The sequence below is a fragment of the Tripterygium wilfordii genome, chromosome 22 (assembly GCF_013401445.1).
Source record: "Tripterygium wilfordii isolate XIE 37 chromosome 22, ASM1340144v1, whole genome shotgun sequence".
NCBI classification, from domain to species: Eukaryota; Viridiplantae; Streptophyta; class Magnoliopsida; order Celastrales; family Celastraceae; genus Tripterygium; species Tripterygium wilfordii.
In genome coordinates, this window is record NC_052253.1 from 7,218,622 (window position 1) to 7,234,144 (window position 15,523).

General features: G+C 37.6%; 2 protein-coding genes across 4 annotated transcripts; one reads left to right on the plus strand and one right to left on the minus strand.

Annotated features, from left to right (window-relative positions):
• The first annotated feature begins 898 nt into the window (after window positions 1-898).
• Window positions 899-6,825, plus strand: LOC119991762 (methylthioribose kinase-like). 3 transcript variants are annotated; one of them, XM_038838210.1, is made up of 7 exons: window positions 899-1,191; window positions 1,644-1,950; window positions 2,423-2,597; window positions 2,698-2,899; window positions 5,160-5,374; window positions 5,684-5,903; window positions 6,502-6,825. In XM_038838210.1, the coding sequence occupies exons 1-6, from the start codon at window positions 1,006-1,008 to the stop codon at window positions 5,853-5,855; spliced, it is 1,257 nt and encodes a 418-aa protein (XP_038694138.1). In that variant the 5' UTR covers window positions 899-1,005; the 3' UTR covers window positions 5,856-5,903; window positions 6,502-6,825. The 3 variants fall into 3 exon arrangements, with proteins under 3 accessions (XP_038694138.1, XP_038694136.1, XP_038694137.1); XM_038838208.1 differs by having other exon boundaries at window positions 5,684-5,865; XM_038838209.1 differs by having other exon boundaries at window positions 5,684-5,859.
• A 1,682-nt stretch (window positions 6,826-8,507) lies between these two features.
• Window positions 8,508-9,306, minus strand: LOC119991763. The gene has a single exon (XM_038838211.1). It carries the CDS (start codon window positions 9,269-9,271, stop codon window positions 8,594-8,596), a length of 678 nt encoding a protein of 225 aa, XP_038694139.1. The 5' UTR covers window positions 9,272-9,306; the 3' UTR covers window positions 8,508-8,593.
• Between the last annotated feature and the right edge of the window lie 6,217 nt (window positions 9,307-15,523).

A 15,523-nucleotide genomic window follows, 5' to 3' on the forward strand; every position in this document is an offset into this window, starting at 1 on the left:
AGAAGGAATTGTTGTGCTCCATTCCGACTAAACAAAGCCTAAAAATAGTATGATCAGAGAGTTGATAACCATGCTCACCATCCGCGAAATGACTTTCGAGTTCACCAAATCAAAATCTATCCAAAAAACATGAGATCAATCTCAAAAGGCCAACCAAAAAGTAGGAATGCAAACAAGTCAAACTAAATTTCTCTGAACTCTTGCACGACGAATGAACTAAGTTATCCATGAGCCTTTTACAATTACCTTCGATAGTAAATAAGCTCAAAACTAGTTTGTAACGAAACTTGTTAATAAATGAACTAAATCGGAGTTGATCCATTGTACGATTGTGCTCGAGGAGGCCACATCCATTTACTTCCAAGTCAAAAATTCAATTAAGTCCAATGCGATTGACAAAATAAAGTAATCAAAACAATCATTTGATTACTGCTACAGTATTTTATACCTTATTTGATTTCTCAATAAAATTACCTACTCTAACCCAAGTAACCAAGTGAGTAACAATTTATCATGTGGCCTAACTATCATTTTGCATCTTTTGCTTTTCTCTTTCCTCTGAATCAATTTTCACATCCAAGAAAGTGGACCACAAATTTAACATCTCCCTTTAGAGGCTTGATTTGGTGCAAATGAAGATGCTCTTACAAATTAAAACAAAAAAGGGGGCATGACTGGACTAGAGCTTTTGAGAGTAAAACGGCATGACAAATACATTATATAAAAAATGGCATTGAAGAAAACCGGCATGTATGTTGCTGGATAAATACGCAAATCCAATAATTTAATCAAGTACTTTTGTAAGAGAATCCCTTCAAAATAGTACTAATCACAAATGACCAGGTTCATTGTATCTCGCTGTCTTGAACCCACATTACTATTTATTACCAACTTTACTCATTCTACTAAACTCTCTTTACGCTACAGTCCAATCCCAATCCGCCTGAAGACCCCCATCTCCTTAAACCCTATTATCTCCAATACTATCCGATATCCACTGCTGGGATGGAGTACTCGGAGTTCCGTCCACTGGACGATAAGGCACTGGTCGATTACATAAAGGTCACGCCTTCTCTCTTATCTATTGTTGGGAACAATTTTGCTGACTTGACGGTCAAAGAAGTTGGGGATGGCAATCTCAATTTCGTCTACATTGTTGTTGGCTCATCTGGGTCCTTTGTCATCAAGCAGGTAATTGCTGTGCTTGGCTTGAATAATTTTTCCTGAAGTGTGAAATAGGAATGAAAAATTGAAGCTATGAATCTTTTAGAATTTCAACCGGGAAACATTACTTGGTAATGGTTTTTCTTAGGCATTAAAGGGTTGGTTAGTATTGGAGATTGATTGGCCGTGAATGCTGAACATCTTCTTTTGAATGTGGGTTTGCTATAGTTAGACTTTCCTCCTAATGTATACCTGTGATTAGCTATTAATTGTTACTTGAGTTGTGATTTTACTTGTAAATTAATCTATAGTTTCAGATTGATCTTTGTATAATATCAACCTGTTGCTTATTCCCATTCTTGGTTGGGCATGGACCTGTTTATTTGTACAATTATACTTCAGTTTTGTTGATATCCGGGGCAAAATGGATATTGATCTAAACACTAGTTCCTCAGTTATTTTAGTTGGTATGACTGCAGGCGCTTCCATACTTACGTTGTATTGAGACATGGCCAATGACAAAGGAAAGGGCTTATTTTGAGACCTTGGCACTGAAAGAGCATGGTCGTTTGTGTCCTGAACACGTTCCACAAGTTTATCATTTTGACCGAACAATGTCTTTGATTGGTATGCGATACTTGGAGCCTCCGCATATAATCCTCAGGAAGGGGTTAATTGCTGGAATTGAATATCCATTACTGGCAGAGCACATATCTGATTATATGTCAAAGACTCTTTTTTATACATCCCTGCTTTATCACACCACCTTGGAGCACAAAGGCTTGGGTAAATACATTTTCTGCATTTGCCCCTTCCTTTTTTTGCTAGTTTTTGAACGGAGTTTGATTTTCCTTCCTCTTTGTACTTATGATTTAGAATGGACAAAATTCCATGATTCATCATCATATTTGTTTGAAAACCAAAGTTCATCATCTATTTTGGAGGTTGCACTTAGTTATAATATACGTGATGATGCATCTGGAGTAAGTATAGGTGCCTTTTTTGTTATTTACTAAAAAAAAGGGTATTCTATGAGTGGTCTGTTTTCTGAAAGCTGCATATATTCTGCCGGAGCAGTTATGGATCGACTTTCTAGTTTGCTTCAAGCCTGATTTTAATGAGCAGATGGACAGTGGCACCCCAATTTTATCATTGAGTTTCATTAGTGGATTAATGGGAACTCATACCCCTTTACTCTGGTTACATCAATGTTTTTGAGGTAAAGTACTAACCTACTGATTTTTGTTGCTGTATGCAGTTGCTGAATTTTGCGGGAATGTTGAACTATGCAGGCTTACTGAGCAGGTTGTTCTCTCTGATCCTTACAAAGTATCTCAGTTTAACCGTTGGACTTCCCCTTATCTTGATAGTGATGCCAAGGCTATTCGAGAGGATAATACTTTGAAGCTTGAAGTTGCTGGGCTAAAATCTATGTATTGGTCTTATCCTGTTGCTCGTCAAAAAATTAATATGTGGAGATTCCATTTTTTAATAGTTTGTTTCATGATTCGTTGGATTTGGGTATTCTCTCAGGTTTTGTGAAAGAGCTCAAGCATTAATACATGGAGATCTGCACACTGGCTCCATCATGGTTACCTTGGAGTCAACTCAGGTTATTGATCCAGAATTTGCATTTTATGGGCCTATGGGTTTTGATGTTGGAGCTTTTATTGGGAACTTGATTTTGGCTTTCTTTGCCCAAAATGGACATGCAAATGAACAGAATGACCGACAAGTATGACCTCTTTTTTTTGCTCTCTCTCTTTGCTTTGCTTCGCTTCGCTTCCATTTCGTTTTTGTTATCTGATTCTTTGCCTTACTGCAGTCTGTATATGATTTATTAAAATGTTGATCAGCTGATATTTTATATATTTTTAATGAAAATTGTAACATTATTAAGAGGGAAAAAGCACCAAGAAGGTGCCAGGAAGAACACAAATTCAAATGAAGTTCAAAATCATCTCTCTCATATTACCATCTCTCTTCACCTCCTCAGTGAACCAAAAAGCAAAGTGTGGAACCATAAGTTGTTAATGTTACAGAAAGAAGATTCTACCTATCTAAAAGCCCTGTTATATTTGTATTGGCTAATCCATACTTTATACCCTTAAAGTTGTACGCTTTTCTCATTTATATCCTTAAAGTTTAAAATTTGCCCCCAAATATCCTTGATGTTTCAAAATTGCACTCAATCATGTCCCAAGCCCGATTTCCTGGCATGTAGTTGAAGCTGATGTGGCATATGTTTCTGGCAAGTGCACCACGTGTTGTTACATGTGGCATTGTTCTTATATTAAAAAAATGCATGTGGAATTGTAAAAAAATAATAATAATAGGGATTGGTTGTTCTTCCAAAACTCGATTTTGCCCTACAATAGGAAAACCGCCGACCTCGACGCCGACGTACCGGTCGATAGCTTCGTCTGCTGGAGCTATCTTTAAATTGAATAAAATAACTCACCAATTTCAACATATTGTGAAGCTTCAGTCAAATTTCTGTTGCCTTGAGAATATTTATTACTTAATTTTGCAACATGAGTCGAAAACTACCTGTAGTCATTCAAAGAAGTGTTGAATTGGTGCATGATTTCTCATCCGATGCTTAGGGTTTAGCATACCTTTGTTATTTTTCAACAGCTTAAGGCTCTGGCATCTCTGTCTCTGCACTCTGCTTTCCAAAATAATCAATACCCATCAGATTCATGCTCGCAGATCTGAAAGACCCAGCCACGATCCATGGTAGTCCCTCTAGGCCTAGGCAAGATCAATACCCATCTCGGCCACCTCATTCATTACCCCTTTGAACCAATCGAATGAGACTTGCTCTCAGGTTACCAGTAAAAGTAGATTTTCTTGGTTTTGAAAATTATCTTGTTCTTGTTGTTTGGGGCTGCTCTCCCTATTGCTTCCTTTCCAACTCAATGTCTTTTACTGGCGACAATTCCGGTGTAATAAAACTCCTTTTGATTCCGGCAATTCCTTTCCATCTAGTCCTTCGAAGGAGAAGAAGTTTTTTTTTTTTAAAAAAATAAAATTAGGGATGAGTTGCAATTTTGATGACATGTAATTTTTTCTTGTAAAAGATGACACGTGTATGCCGCAATGATTTTTTGGTTGCCATGTATGCAAAATCCAACAAACAATTAACGGAACAGTGAAACCGGGACAGATTTGAGTTGGTTTTTGTAACATTAAGGATATTTTGAGCAAATTTTAAACTTCAAGGACAAAAACGAGGAAAATGTGCAACTTCAAGGACATAAAGTATGGTTTAGCCTATTTGTATCTCTAATCTCTATCCATGTTGTCCAACATGTCACCTTGGGGATTAGGTTAATGAAGCCTTCCGGATTCTTTGATCTTGATCATATTATAGTGCTATTTACTGTTGAATTAGCCTTATTCATTTACTAATTGGATTCCCTTGTATGTGAGAAAATCTCTTTTTTGTTTATGATGCACTCAGACGAACAATTGGGGCTGCTGAATTGAGTTTCTTTATTTTCTCACTAATTGTTAGGCTAACCTTATGTACCTGTAGCTTTGACCTGCTTAGTGTTTTGTTTGTTACCCATGTCTGCATGTGAGTAAGCTCAGTGCACTTGCTGATGCACTGAGCTGAATGCAGATATAGTTCTAGACCTTAACAATTGGCAGAAAATGACTTGACGCCTCTGCGGATTGATTAAAGAATGAAGTTAATTGTCGTGAAATTTGCTACATATAGACAGAAGTGATGCCATGCTCTTTGAGTATACCTGAATATGTCTTTGTATGCGTGTTTGTGGTGCTCATAGGATTTACATGAACTTTGCTACTTCACATTTATAATGTACGAATATTTGAGGCACTAGTATTTAAGCTTACTATTCAATTGGAAAGACTTCATTTACATCCTTAAGGGGGTTTTTTTGGCATTTTGCCTTTTGTTTTCCTCCTTTTTCCTATGCCTGATCTTATTGAGGTTTATATGTGAAATTCTTGTTGTCATGTAGATATACAAGAAATGGATTTTGAGGACAATTGAAGAGACCTGGAATCTTTTTCACACTAAATTCATTGGTCTCTGGGATAAGCATAAGGATGGCCCTGGAGAGGCATATCTTCCTGAAATTTATAATAAGCTCGAGCTTCAACAGCTAGTACAAAGAAAGTACATGAGCGATCTGTTCCATGACACCCTTGGATTTGGCGCTGCAAAAATGATACGGTGAGAGGAAAAATCTTATTGTATTATACGTTATATGTTCTTGTCATTCACACTTCACAGTAGCTTTTATCCATATCTTTCGGCTTCTGAAAATTTATGACATGTGCTTCTGTTGTTATCCATATTTTTCCTGGAAGATAGTTGAGAGTCAAAATGAAGAGGGAATGTCATATGCATGTGAAGTGTAAGCGCACAAAAATATCTAAAATAAGATAGTACTCTAGACATTGATTTAAGTTTCAATAGTGTGTGTGCGCGCGTAATACTGATATACTATTGAGTTTGCTCTAATAATGTTATTCTCAACAGGAGAATTGTTGGCGTGGCCCACGTTGAAGATTTTGAGTCAATCACTGATCCTAGCAAACGGGCAGATTGTGAGCGAAGGGCTCTTGAAGTAGCAAAGAAGCTTCTCAAGGAAAGGCGGAAATTTCAAACCATCTCAGAAGTTGTATTAGTCATTCTGGAACACCAAGCATGATGAGGTTTTCGTAAGTTAATGGTGGTCTGCTTGAGTTTTTTTTATTTCTAAGTAAATTGTTCTTGCTGCAAGTGCACACTCAAGTTTATATGGAGAAATAAAACCTTTGGTACATCTATTTCAGCCGCCTGCCCATATTATCGTAGATCCTTATTTCTTGGAACCTTTTCTCATTGGAACATATGACATTTCTTGTCGAGTTCTACTAGTTAGGCCCTGTCCAAATTCCAAACCAAATCAGATAGTCCCATTCCCCTTTTGAAGGCAACTTTAAAATTTTTTACATTGCCCAAAGGTTAGTAAACCTAAGCATCCATTGATGCGGGCCAAGCGGCCTTATCCATCGACGCTGCCCCTTGGGCCTAATTTGATGGGAAAATGAAAAATGAAAGAACAGATGTCTAAAGCAATATTTGAATCCTATGGTCATCCAAGACCAAGCATGGAACATGTGTCTGGTTTATCATTTTCATGGTACTCTGGATTTAATTTTGATCCTATTTTTGTTGAAGATCGTCTCATTGCTGGAGTGGCTCTCTCTTACACCACAACCCTTGATTTCTTGTTCTTCTTTATGGGCTCTCAAAGCCCTTTGATAACGTTATCGTTTTGGATCGTGTAAATATTGTTTTGGATGGTTTTGCAGGAAATGTGGTTATGGAATGATGCAACCGAAAAGAATAATGCACGGCTAAATCATGGGCTTCCAATTCACGTGGATATAAAAATTTATGACTATTAGAGTTCTGTTGAGACACTTGGTTGTTATCTCAGAAATGATATTATTCTTATATTAGCTCTTCTTTAAGTTAATATAAGCTAGTATATGACCAAGGGATTTCTGTATTTATACAACTTGTAATAGCCGTTATGGCGAAGTCTCCTTGATGTAATTGTTGACCGTTGTGGCATTGCTTTTTATGGTATCGGAGCGGGGTTTGAGTGATTAACCCCCTAGATTTTGATTTGAGCATGGAGTCCGCAAAACCAGCAAGATCAGTTTCTTCTACTGGGGTTCTTGCTACAGAACTGGTTTTGGCTTAAATTTTTTTTTGATAAGCCACAAATAAATTCCCCTTCTTGTTTGCGCATCCGCAGTTATCTCCTTAGTCCTAACTGCAGATAACTATCGTGTATGGAGTTCTACCATGTTGACAGCACTGGAATTGAGAAACAAACTGCGTTTTGTGGATGGTTCTATCCAAATGCCTGATGTATCAGAACCAATATATCTCAAATGGAAAAGATTCAATATCCTAGTAAGAACATGGATCACTAACTACATTTCAATAGATATTGTGCCTAGCGTTTCAAATTCCAACACTGCAAAGGATTTATGGATTGATCTCAAAAATAGACACTATAATGCTAATGAAACTAGAATTTTTGAGATCAATAGAGGCATTTTGATCTATAAAGCAGGGTAATCTGAGCACCAATGCTTATTATTACCACCTTGTGATTGTGGAAAATTAAATTATTGCAATCTGTCCAAGGGTGATGCAAAGGGAAAAGGATTTGGTGGAATCACATGATCTGCACCATTGAATGTATTGGGTGTAGTGTTGTCAAATCAATATATTATTGCATTGGATGATGGAGATCAGGTTAAATTGCTGGAATAATTTCAACCCCCTATCCCGATGCAAAGTGGTTCCAGATGGATAGTATTTGGAGAGAGAGAGGTTATAGATGAAAAGTGGTTGGAGAGAGGGGGTTGTAAAGATGGAGAGTGGTTGAAGAGAGAAATATTGTAAATGGAAAGTGGTTGGAGAGAGAGTGATTGTATATCAGTACTAGATCTATGAGAGATTTTTGAATTTCAAAATATCATTTAGTTTTGAAATTGTCATGTCAATGTGGTTGGTGTGGAATGTCAGATATATGAGGGATACTTAGGAATGTTTGGTTATGTATAACTAGTACTACCCATCTTTTTATACATTATCAAATTCAAAAACTTTTCAAAACAAATCCATCACATTTCACATGTAATCAAATAGCACAATATGTTTAAATCATCAAAATTAAATTGTAGGAACTATAGTCTAACATTTATTTCTTACAAAGGAGACAGTGCGTTTGGTTTGTTTTTTGTTTTCTATTTTTCTTTTTCATTTTCTATTTTTCATTTCTTATTTTCTATTTCAATATTCTAAGAAAGAAAACTTGTTTGGTTTGAAGTTCTTTCTATTTTCTAAAAAAGAAAAAAGGTTTTGAATTGAATACAAATTAATTATTTAGTCCTAATTAATACACATGCCGACTTTCTCCAACGTACGTGGTGGTCCACTTTTTTTTTAAAAGGTCAAAAGTATCCTATTAAGTTATTAAGAAATTATTTAATTAAAAAGCAATGACAATACGGAATGGGAGCAATTTCGTTCTGCACTGGCAGCAAGCTTTACGGAAAAAAATGAGGATTGACGAAGAGCTCCGACTTTTGTGCTGTGTTTTCTAAAATAGAAAACAATTTTGTTATGTTTTCTAATTTCTAATTATTTTCTGTTTTTATATTTTCTAAAATGTCTAACCAAACACATTTTTAAGAGTATTTTTTGTTTTCTAGAAAATGAAAATAAAAATTAATTGGAAAACCGCTAAACCAAACACAAATTTTATAGACAAAATAGCTATAGAAATAGTGTCAATAAAATTTATTTAAGACAATATAGCTGATCAAATAGGTTACAATACAACACTTCATTTTACTTGAGCTATTACAAGGGGTTGCACATCTACTGGCTATACTTGGCCTTGTAGTCACTCCAAAGCTGATCAACAGTCTTCCCAAGCAGGTTAACAACATAGGTAGCCTTATAACCACTCCTCATCTTCTTATTAAGCTCTGCCACAAACCCACTTTTAAGACTATTACAATAGTCCAAAAACCTGGCTGTAACGTCATAACCCTTATCCCACTTATCACCCTGCCCTGGTTTAACCCAGTGACTAGGAATATACTTAGCCTTGAGCCTCACATAATCTGCAATCCCTTCAATTAGGCCTCCTGGGGTCTGTCCATTACCATCCCATTGCCAAATGTGTGTCATTTCATGATAAAGCACCCCAGTGAACTCCCTCTTCAAATCACCAGTATAGTTTCCAAGGTAATTCGCATTGACATGGATTTCGTTGTTTACAGCGTACGCGACACCGTCCATGTTTTCGATTATTAAGGTCACCTTCTGCACGTTTTTCCTCTCGGCCACACTATTTTGTTGGAATATCTTCCATATGAACTTTGTGGCTGACTCTAGTGTCTGCTTGCTGTAGGGGATGCCAATTTCGTGCTTGAACCGCACGCTGCCTCCTGACGATCCAGCTTTGTTGGTGACAACATAATCAACTGCAGAAATGGATTGCAAGACTGCTAGGGATACCAGCAAGGACAAGACGAACTTGCAGTGAAACATGGCTTTTTTCTGTCTCTTTAGGTTGTGTTATGCAGAATAATAGATGTGTTGATCGATGTTGAATGGTTTATATAGAGAAATTGGTTTAAGATATTGACTATTGACTTTGCCGACCATGAACCACAATTGCGCCTGCACAGCCTATGGTCTCCATTAGAAATGGTCAACCACTATAATAAGTGTGCGCCTGCAAGTGAAAGCCTACGGTCTGCATGGTCAACCACTAAGTTGACTTATTATAGTATTCAAGTAGTAGCAAAAATTGTTGAAAACATTATCCAAATAAATAAATTGTTTGAAAACATCCAATTCTGAGCAGTATATGGAATTCCTTTCAAACCAATATTAATTGAGCATATACCACTAATTGAGCATATTAGGGCATCCACAGCAATGACACCAAACTTGAACTGGACTCCAAATTTGGAGTTTCAATTTTTTTTTTTTATGAAAATGAAGCCCACATCAGTGACGTTAAACCCAACGTCAAATCAAGTGTTTGCTACAGTGAAACTGGAATTATGTGGTGTCCCTGTAATAAACTAAACCAAATTTATTGAATAAAAGATTGATAAGAGAGAAGGTGTCCCTATGACAAACTCAATCAAATTTATTGATTAAAATATTGATGAGCGTCTTCTCTCTTACAAAAGACAAATTGAAAAAGGTAAGACAACAATTTATTGAATATTAATTAACTCATACAGTATTATAATATTAATAATTATTATAACTATTAATATTAATTTCAATTGATTATTATATGGTAATATTTTATCTTATAATAGTTATAAAATATAATAACTTTAGATTAATAAAAATGATTGTACAAATTAATATTTAAAAGGTTTAGAGTGTGATTTAGAGTGTCTGATGTGTGGATGTATTTTTAGATAAACTGTAAATTTGTGAAAGTGTGCAAAAACTGAATATTTGAAGTTTTTGTTAAGAGTGTCTGTTGTGGATGATCTTACATACTAAGGATGCAACGAATGGTTTGTTTTTTGTTTTCTTTTGTTTGTACTTATTTTCTGAGAACTAAGGTTGTCTTAGCCTGCTTGGAATTTGGCAAGTCTCACGTACAATAACTAACTGACGGATAAGACTTAATCCACATGTAACATACATTTGAAAATTAGTGTGTATCCTAGATCAATCCATATGCAAACGATGTATGCAAATGAACAAGGTATAAAAGATCAAAAACAATTGAACCTCTCTAGGGCTAAACCGTATGGACTCAAAAGGTTATGAGTTCGATAGTCACTGGGAGAAATATCAAAGTCACACTCTATACTTTGACCAAACTTATCATTTCATCATATGAGAAACTTTCGTGCGCGTAGGCTTGATGCTTGAGTTTAAACTTATATCAGATGTCTAAAAGGCAAAACTTGTATAATGTTATTCTCGGTTATCAATATATATATATATAAGAATTCTTCTATGAGGTCCTAAAATGAGATCCTCAAATGAGGTTCTAATTTTTAGGATTCATTTTTAGGGTTCAAAATATATTTTTATTTTAAATTTGAATTTTTTTTTGTATTTTTTGATCAGTTTTACGAACCCAACGATATATTTTTGTTCGAAACAAAAATCAAATGCAACTTGAAAAGTCTATCAAATGTCTTTTGGTTTATATCCAACAACCCCTAAATTTTTAGTTAGTAAAATGACCCCTAAATTTTACTAACTAATAATACTGCTGAATTTTTTTTAAAACTTTTAATATTGAGTTATGTACTCCAACACCTTATCTACTAGTAATTTTAATCCAATTAGGTTTATTTTGCATAATTTCAAAATTTATTATACAAATTTATGTTAAGACCAAATAATGAACCCGAACCACTAGTTGGAGTGATAGGAATGGTGTGTATCATCCTGATATCAGGGTTCGAATCTCCCCTCCGTTACATATTAAGTGTATTTTTCTTAAAGGAAAACCCTTATACCTGCCATAGAGGACAAGAAAACTATGTAAAAGAAATTGACTTACCCAAGCCTCTAATGACCAAAAGAGAGGGCCCAATGATCTAAGGGTCCGTTTGATTATCCAGGTAATGTAATGATAATTGTATTCACATTACATTACAATGTTTGGTATCCGTTAATTTAAAATGTAGTGTAATCCAATTACTTGGTAATGAAGTTCCTCACAAAAACAAGTAATTCAAATACCATATAAAAGTTGGTATTGTAATTACAAAATCAAATATTTGTTCATTGGCCAAATATATCCCCAATAGTTATAAATTATTTTCAATTGTATCCTTCCATATTAAAGTTGGGTCAAGCTTCAGGGTTGGGTTGGCCCTAGGTTAGGCCTGGGTCCAGCTTCAGGATCGGGTTTTGTCGTGTTCGGGATACGAGATCGAGGTCGAGATTCGGGATAGGGCTCGGGATCAAGGTCAGAACCCGAGATCACGGTCGGGATCGAGGCCAACATTTAAAATCTGGGATCAAGGTCGGGATACGAGATCGAGGTCGAGATCCAAGATCATGCTTAGGATTAGGGATCGAAGCTAGGATCTTGGATCAAAGCCGGGATCCTAGATCAAAGGCAGGATCCTGGATCAAAGCCGGGATCCTGGATTGAGGTCGGGATCCGGGATCGAGGTTGGGATCAGAGATCAAGGTCGGGATCCGGGATTAAGGTTGGGATCCGAGATCGAGGTCAAGATCAAGGATCGAAGTCAGGATACGGGATCGAGGTCAGGATCCAGGATCGAGGTTGGGGTCCAGGATAGAGGTTGAAATCCAAAATCGAGCTCAGGATTCAAAACCTGGGATCGAGATCGAGATCGAGATTGAGGTTGGGATCTGGGATCAGGCTCTAGATCCGGACAGGGATTCGAGATCCGGGATCGAGACCGGGATCAAGGATCAGGCTCAGGATTCGAGATCAAGGTCAAGATAGGGCTATGGGTCGGGATCCGAGATCGGACCCAAGATACTGAGCCCAAGTTATGCATGGTTTCGGGATCGGGCCTGAGTTAGGCATGAGCTGGTATTGGGCCCGGTTCCAGTCGAGGTCCTGGATCGGGCATGGTCAGACCAGAGATTCGAGATCGGGCTCGGGTCAGGATGGGATTAGGTCGGGGTCTTGGTCAGGCCGGGTTTGGGTCATGCCAGGGTCCAACATCGGGCCTGGTTCCTATTGGAGTCCTGGATCGGGACATGGTCACTGTCGAGATTCTGGATCAGGCCCGAGTTAGGCCAAGATAGGATCGGGGTCCGAGTCATGTCGGGATTTGGGATTGGGTCCGGGTCATGCTGGGGTTCAAGATTGGGCCCGGGCAGGTTTTAGGACTAGGTTTTGATTTTTTCAATAATGTTTTTGTATAGGAGGGTAATTTTGGAAAACACTAAAAAATTGTAACTGAATGGGCCCTAAAAGAAGATGGGTCCAACTAGAAACCCTTTAAAGGAATTTGTATATTTCAATATACAATCCGATTTAGAAAACAAAATTTAATAGTTTATGTCAGGTATTTTTAAAATTTTTTTGATTTAGGCTACAACCTAATGCAGTCCCCCGAATTCGCCCATGCCCTAAACCCTTAATCAGGCAATTATTAGCTTTATTAGTTTGAATATGCGATTTTTCTTCGGACGCATCCAAAATAGTTAAACTAGCATTTATAATTGGATAATATATGATCAAATTATGTCTATCTACTCTGATTTGGACCTTAATTGACATACACTTGAGTTGTTGGCTGATGACGATCGTGGTCATGAAAAGAGAATGAATGTGAATTGAATAATTATAACCTTGAATCTTGTTGAGTCTCAAACGTGAGAATATCCAAGATTAAGGGTTCTATGCCTGTTGATTCTTACAAAAACCAAGTTGATAGAGAAAGAAACAAGTCTCAGTTTTATTATATCAAAAACAGTCCTCAAACGATGAAACTAGAGCAACTTATATATCTGCCACACAAAACAACTCCCAACCCTCTTATGACTCCTTACATCAGTAGAAAGACGTAAACAAATTGGAAACTAAATAAATAAGTAAATATGCAAAAGACTAATAAGTACTAATAAGTATAAGTATCGTGATTTCCAAGCAATCAACTCTGCCTTGACTTCCTTCTCTTGTGTCTGTCGTAGTCAGTCATAAATGCATGTGCTACCCGTGCTGCATCATCCTCCCCAGGTGGAGAACATTCAACCTTTGAATGATAGGCTTCATTAGTAGAATTGTCACCAAAATATGGAATGAGATGCATGATGTGGCTCCACCGAATTGGTCTAGCAAATCATTCAAATGAGGAATGGGAAAGCGATATCTTACTGTAATCTTATTAATGGCTCGGGTATCCACACACATCTGCCAAGTGCCATCGTTTTTTGGTGTGAGCAAAGCAGGTACAACACATGGACTAAGACTCTCCCTTATGTGACCCTTCTCCAATAATTCTTCCACCTGTCAACGCAACTCCTCATGCTCGATGGGCTCATCCTTTAATGTGGTTTGTTAAGTAGTGTCGCACCTAGCACCAAGTCAATTTGATGATGAATGTTTCGTAGAGGTGGCAATTCTTTCGAAGTTTCAAAGGGGAATACATCCCGATAACTATTCAATAGAGGCTTCACGGCATTAGGCACGACCATTGTCACTTCCTTCGGTTCCCCCTTGCTAATTAACAGATACACGATCCCAGATTCAACCACCTCCTTTAAAAACTCTTTCTTGGACAATAACATGGATGAACCACTACTAACCTGAACTGGTTTTTGCAGCTGCTCCAGAGTTGGCAAAAGGGTGATCCGCACGTTATTAAACATAAAGCTATAAGTGTTCTTCCTACCATCATGTGTTACTGATCGATCAAACTCCCATGGACACCCAAGTAAAATGTGGCCCGCGTCCATTGGAACAACGTCACACCATATTTTGTCCCTATAGTTATTATCGATAGACAGAGCAACAAGGGCCCTCTTCCCCACCGTTACTTCGGTTCCCTTCTATAACCACGATAGTTTATATGGTTGAGGATGCGTATGTACTTCCAAACCCAGCTTCTGGATAGCTTCTTCTGAAATTACATTCTCACAACTTCCCGAATCAATCACCAATTTACATGCTTTACCATTGATGGTGCATGTTGACTGAAAGATATTATTTCGTAGGCAACCATCATCCCCCCATTCTCTCGGAGAGCATAGCACATCCTCCTAACTACAAGTAATGGGCCAATGTCTCCGGTGACATACTCCTTATCGATATCACCTTTTGGATCTACATCATAAACCAGACCCTATTCAAAGTCATTATAATCCTGATATTGATCTGAATCATGCTCTGTAAAAAGACCTTTACCCACTCGATCTCCCTTCCGACAGTTTGTCATTTGATGGCCCAATTCTCCGCATTTGAAACACCGGGGTCCAGGGCTATCAGAACCACCAGTTTAGGCCTTTTCCGGAGGCGTAGCCAGAGGCACTCTTGGTGGCATTTTCTATTCGATTGCTTCTCCAATTACTTGGCCCGTTGGTATGCTTCCGCTACTGAAAACGGGTCAAATAGATTCAACGTATCCTGAAATTGAACTCTTAGACCCCCAATATAGCACGAAGCCAATTGTTCTTTGGACTCATTGATATCACTACGAGCCAATAACTCATAAAATTCAGTAGTGTATTGGTCTACCGTACGATTTCCTTGTCTCAAATTCTACAATTGCTGATACACCAACTTGTAGTAATTCAGTAGTGCATTTGCAGGGACTTCTCTAAAGTACAATACTTCCTCCACCGAGTTGAGCCAGTCAAGAAAATCTTCGGGTTGGAGACCACCGTGAAATTCTGGGATATCGATCTGTAACCCTGATTCCCAATGCCTATTGTCCGGATGGATGTTATATTGTTCACCGCCTATGTCTTCCTCGTCACCTAAAGGGTTCAGTGTGTCTCATCTAATTCATCTTCTTCAGGGATTTGTTGCCGCACTACCAAGGCTTCCATCTGACGTGTAAGCCGCTTTACCTGCTTCGTCAGTCTTTCAAAATCTTTTGGGTCATATCCACCACGACCCCGTCCTCCACGTCCTCTTCTTGGTGGCATAGTAACCTAAGGCTTCGATACCAACTGATGACGATCGTGGTGAAAATAGAATGAATGTGAATTGAATAATTATAACCTTAAATCTTGTTGAGTCTCAAACGTGAGAATATCCAAGATTAAGGGTTCTATGCCTTGTTGATTCTTACGAATACCAAGTTGATAGAGAAAGAAACA

Coding starts and splice junctions, on each gene's coding strand:
- LOC119991762 (XM_038838210.1), top strand. CDS start 1,006: ATGGAGTACTCGGAGTTCCGTCCACTGGACGATAAGGCACTGGTCGAT. Junction 2,598..2,697: donor GTTGCTGGGCTAAAATCTAT/GTATTGGTCTTA, acceptor GTATTCTCTCAG/GTTTTGTGAAAGAGCTCAAG. Junction 2,900..5,159: donor ATGAACAGAATGACCGACAA/GTATGACCTCTT, acceptor GTTGTCATGTAG/ATATACAAGAAATGGATTTT.
- LOC119991763 (XM_038838211.1), bottom strand. CDS start 9,271: ATGTTTCACTGCAAGTTCGTCTTGTCCTTGCTGGTATCCCTAGCAGTC.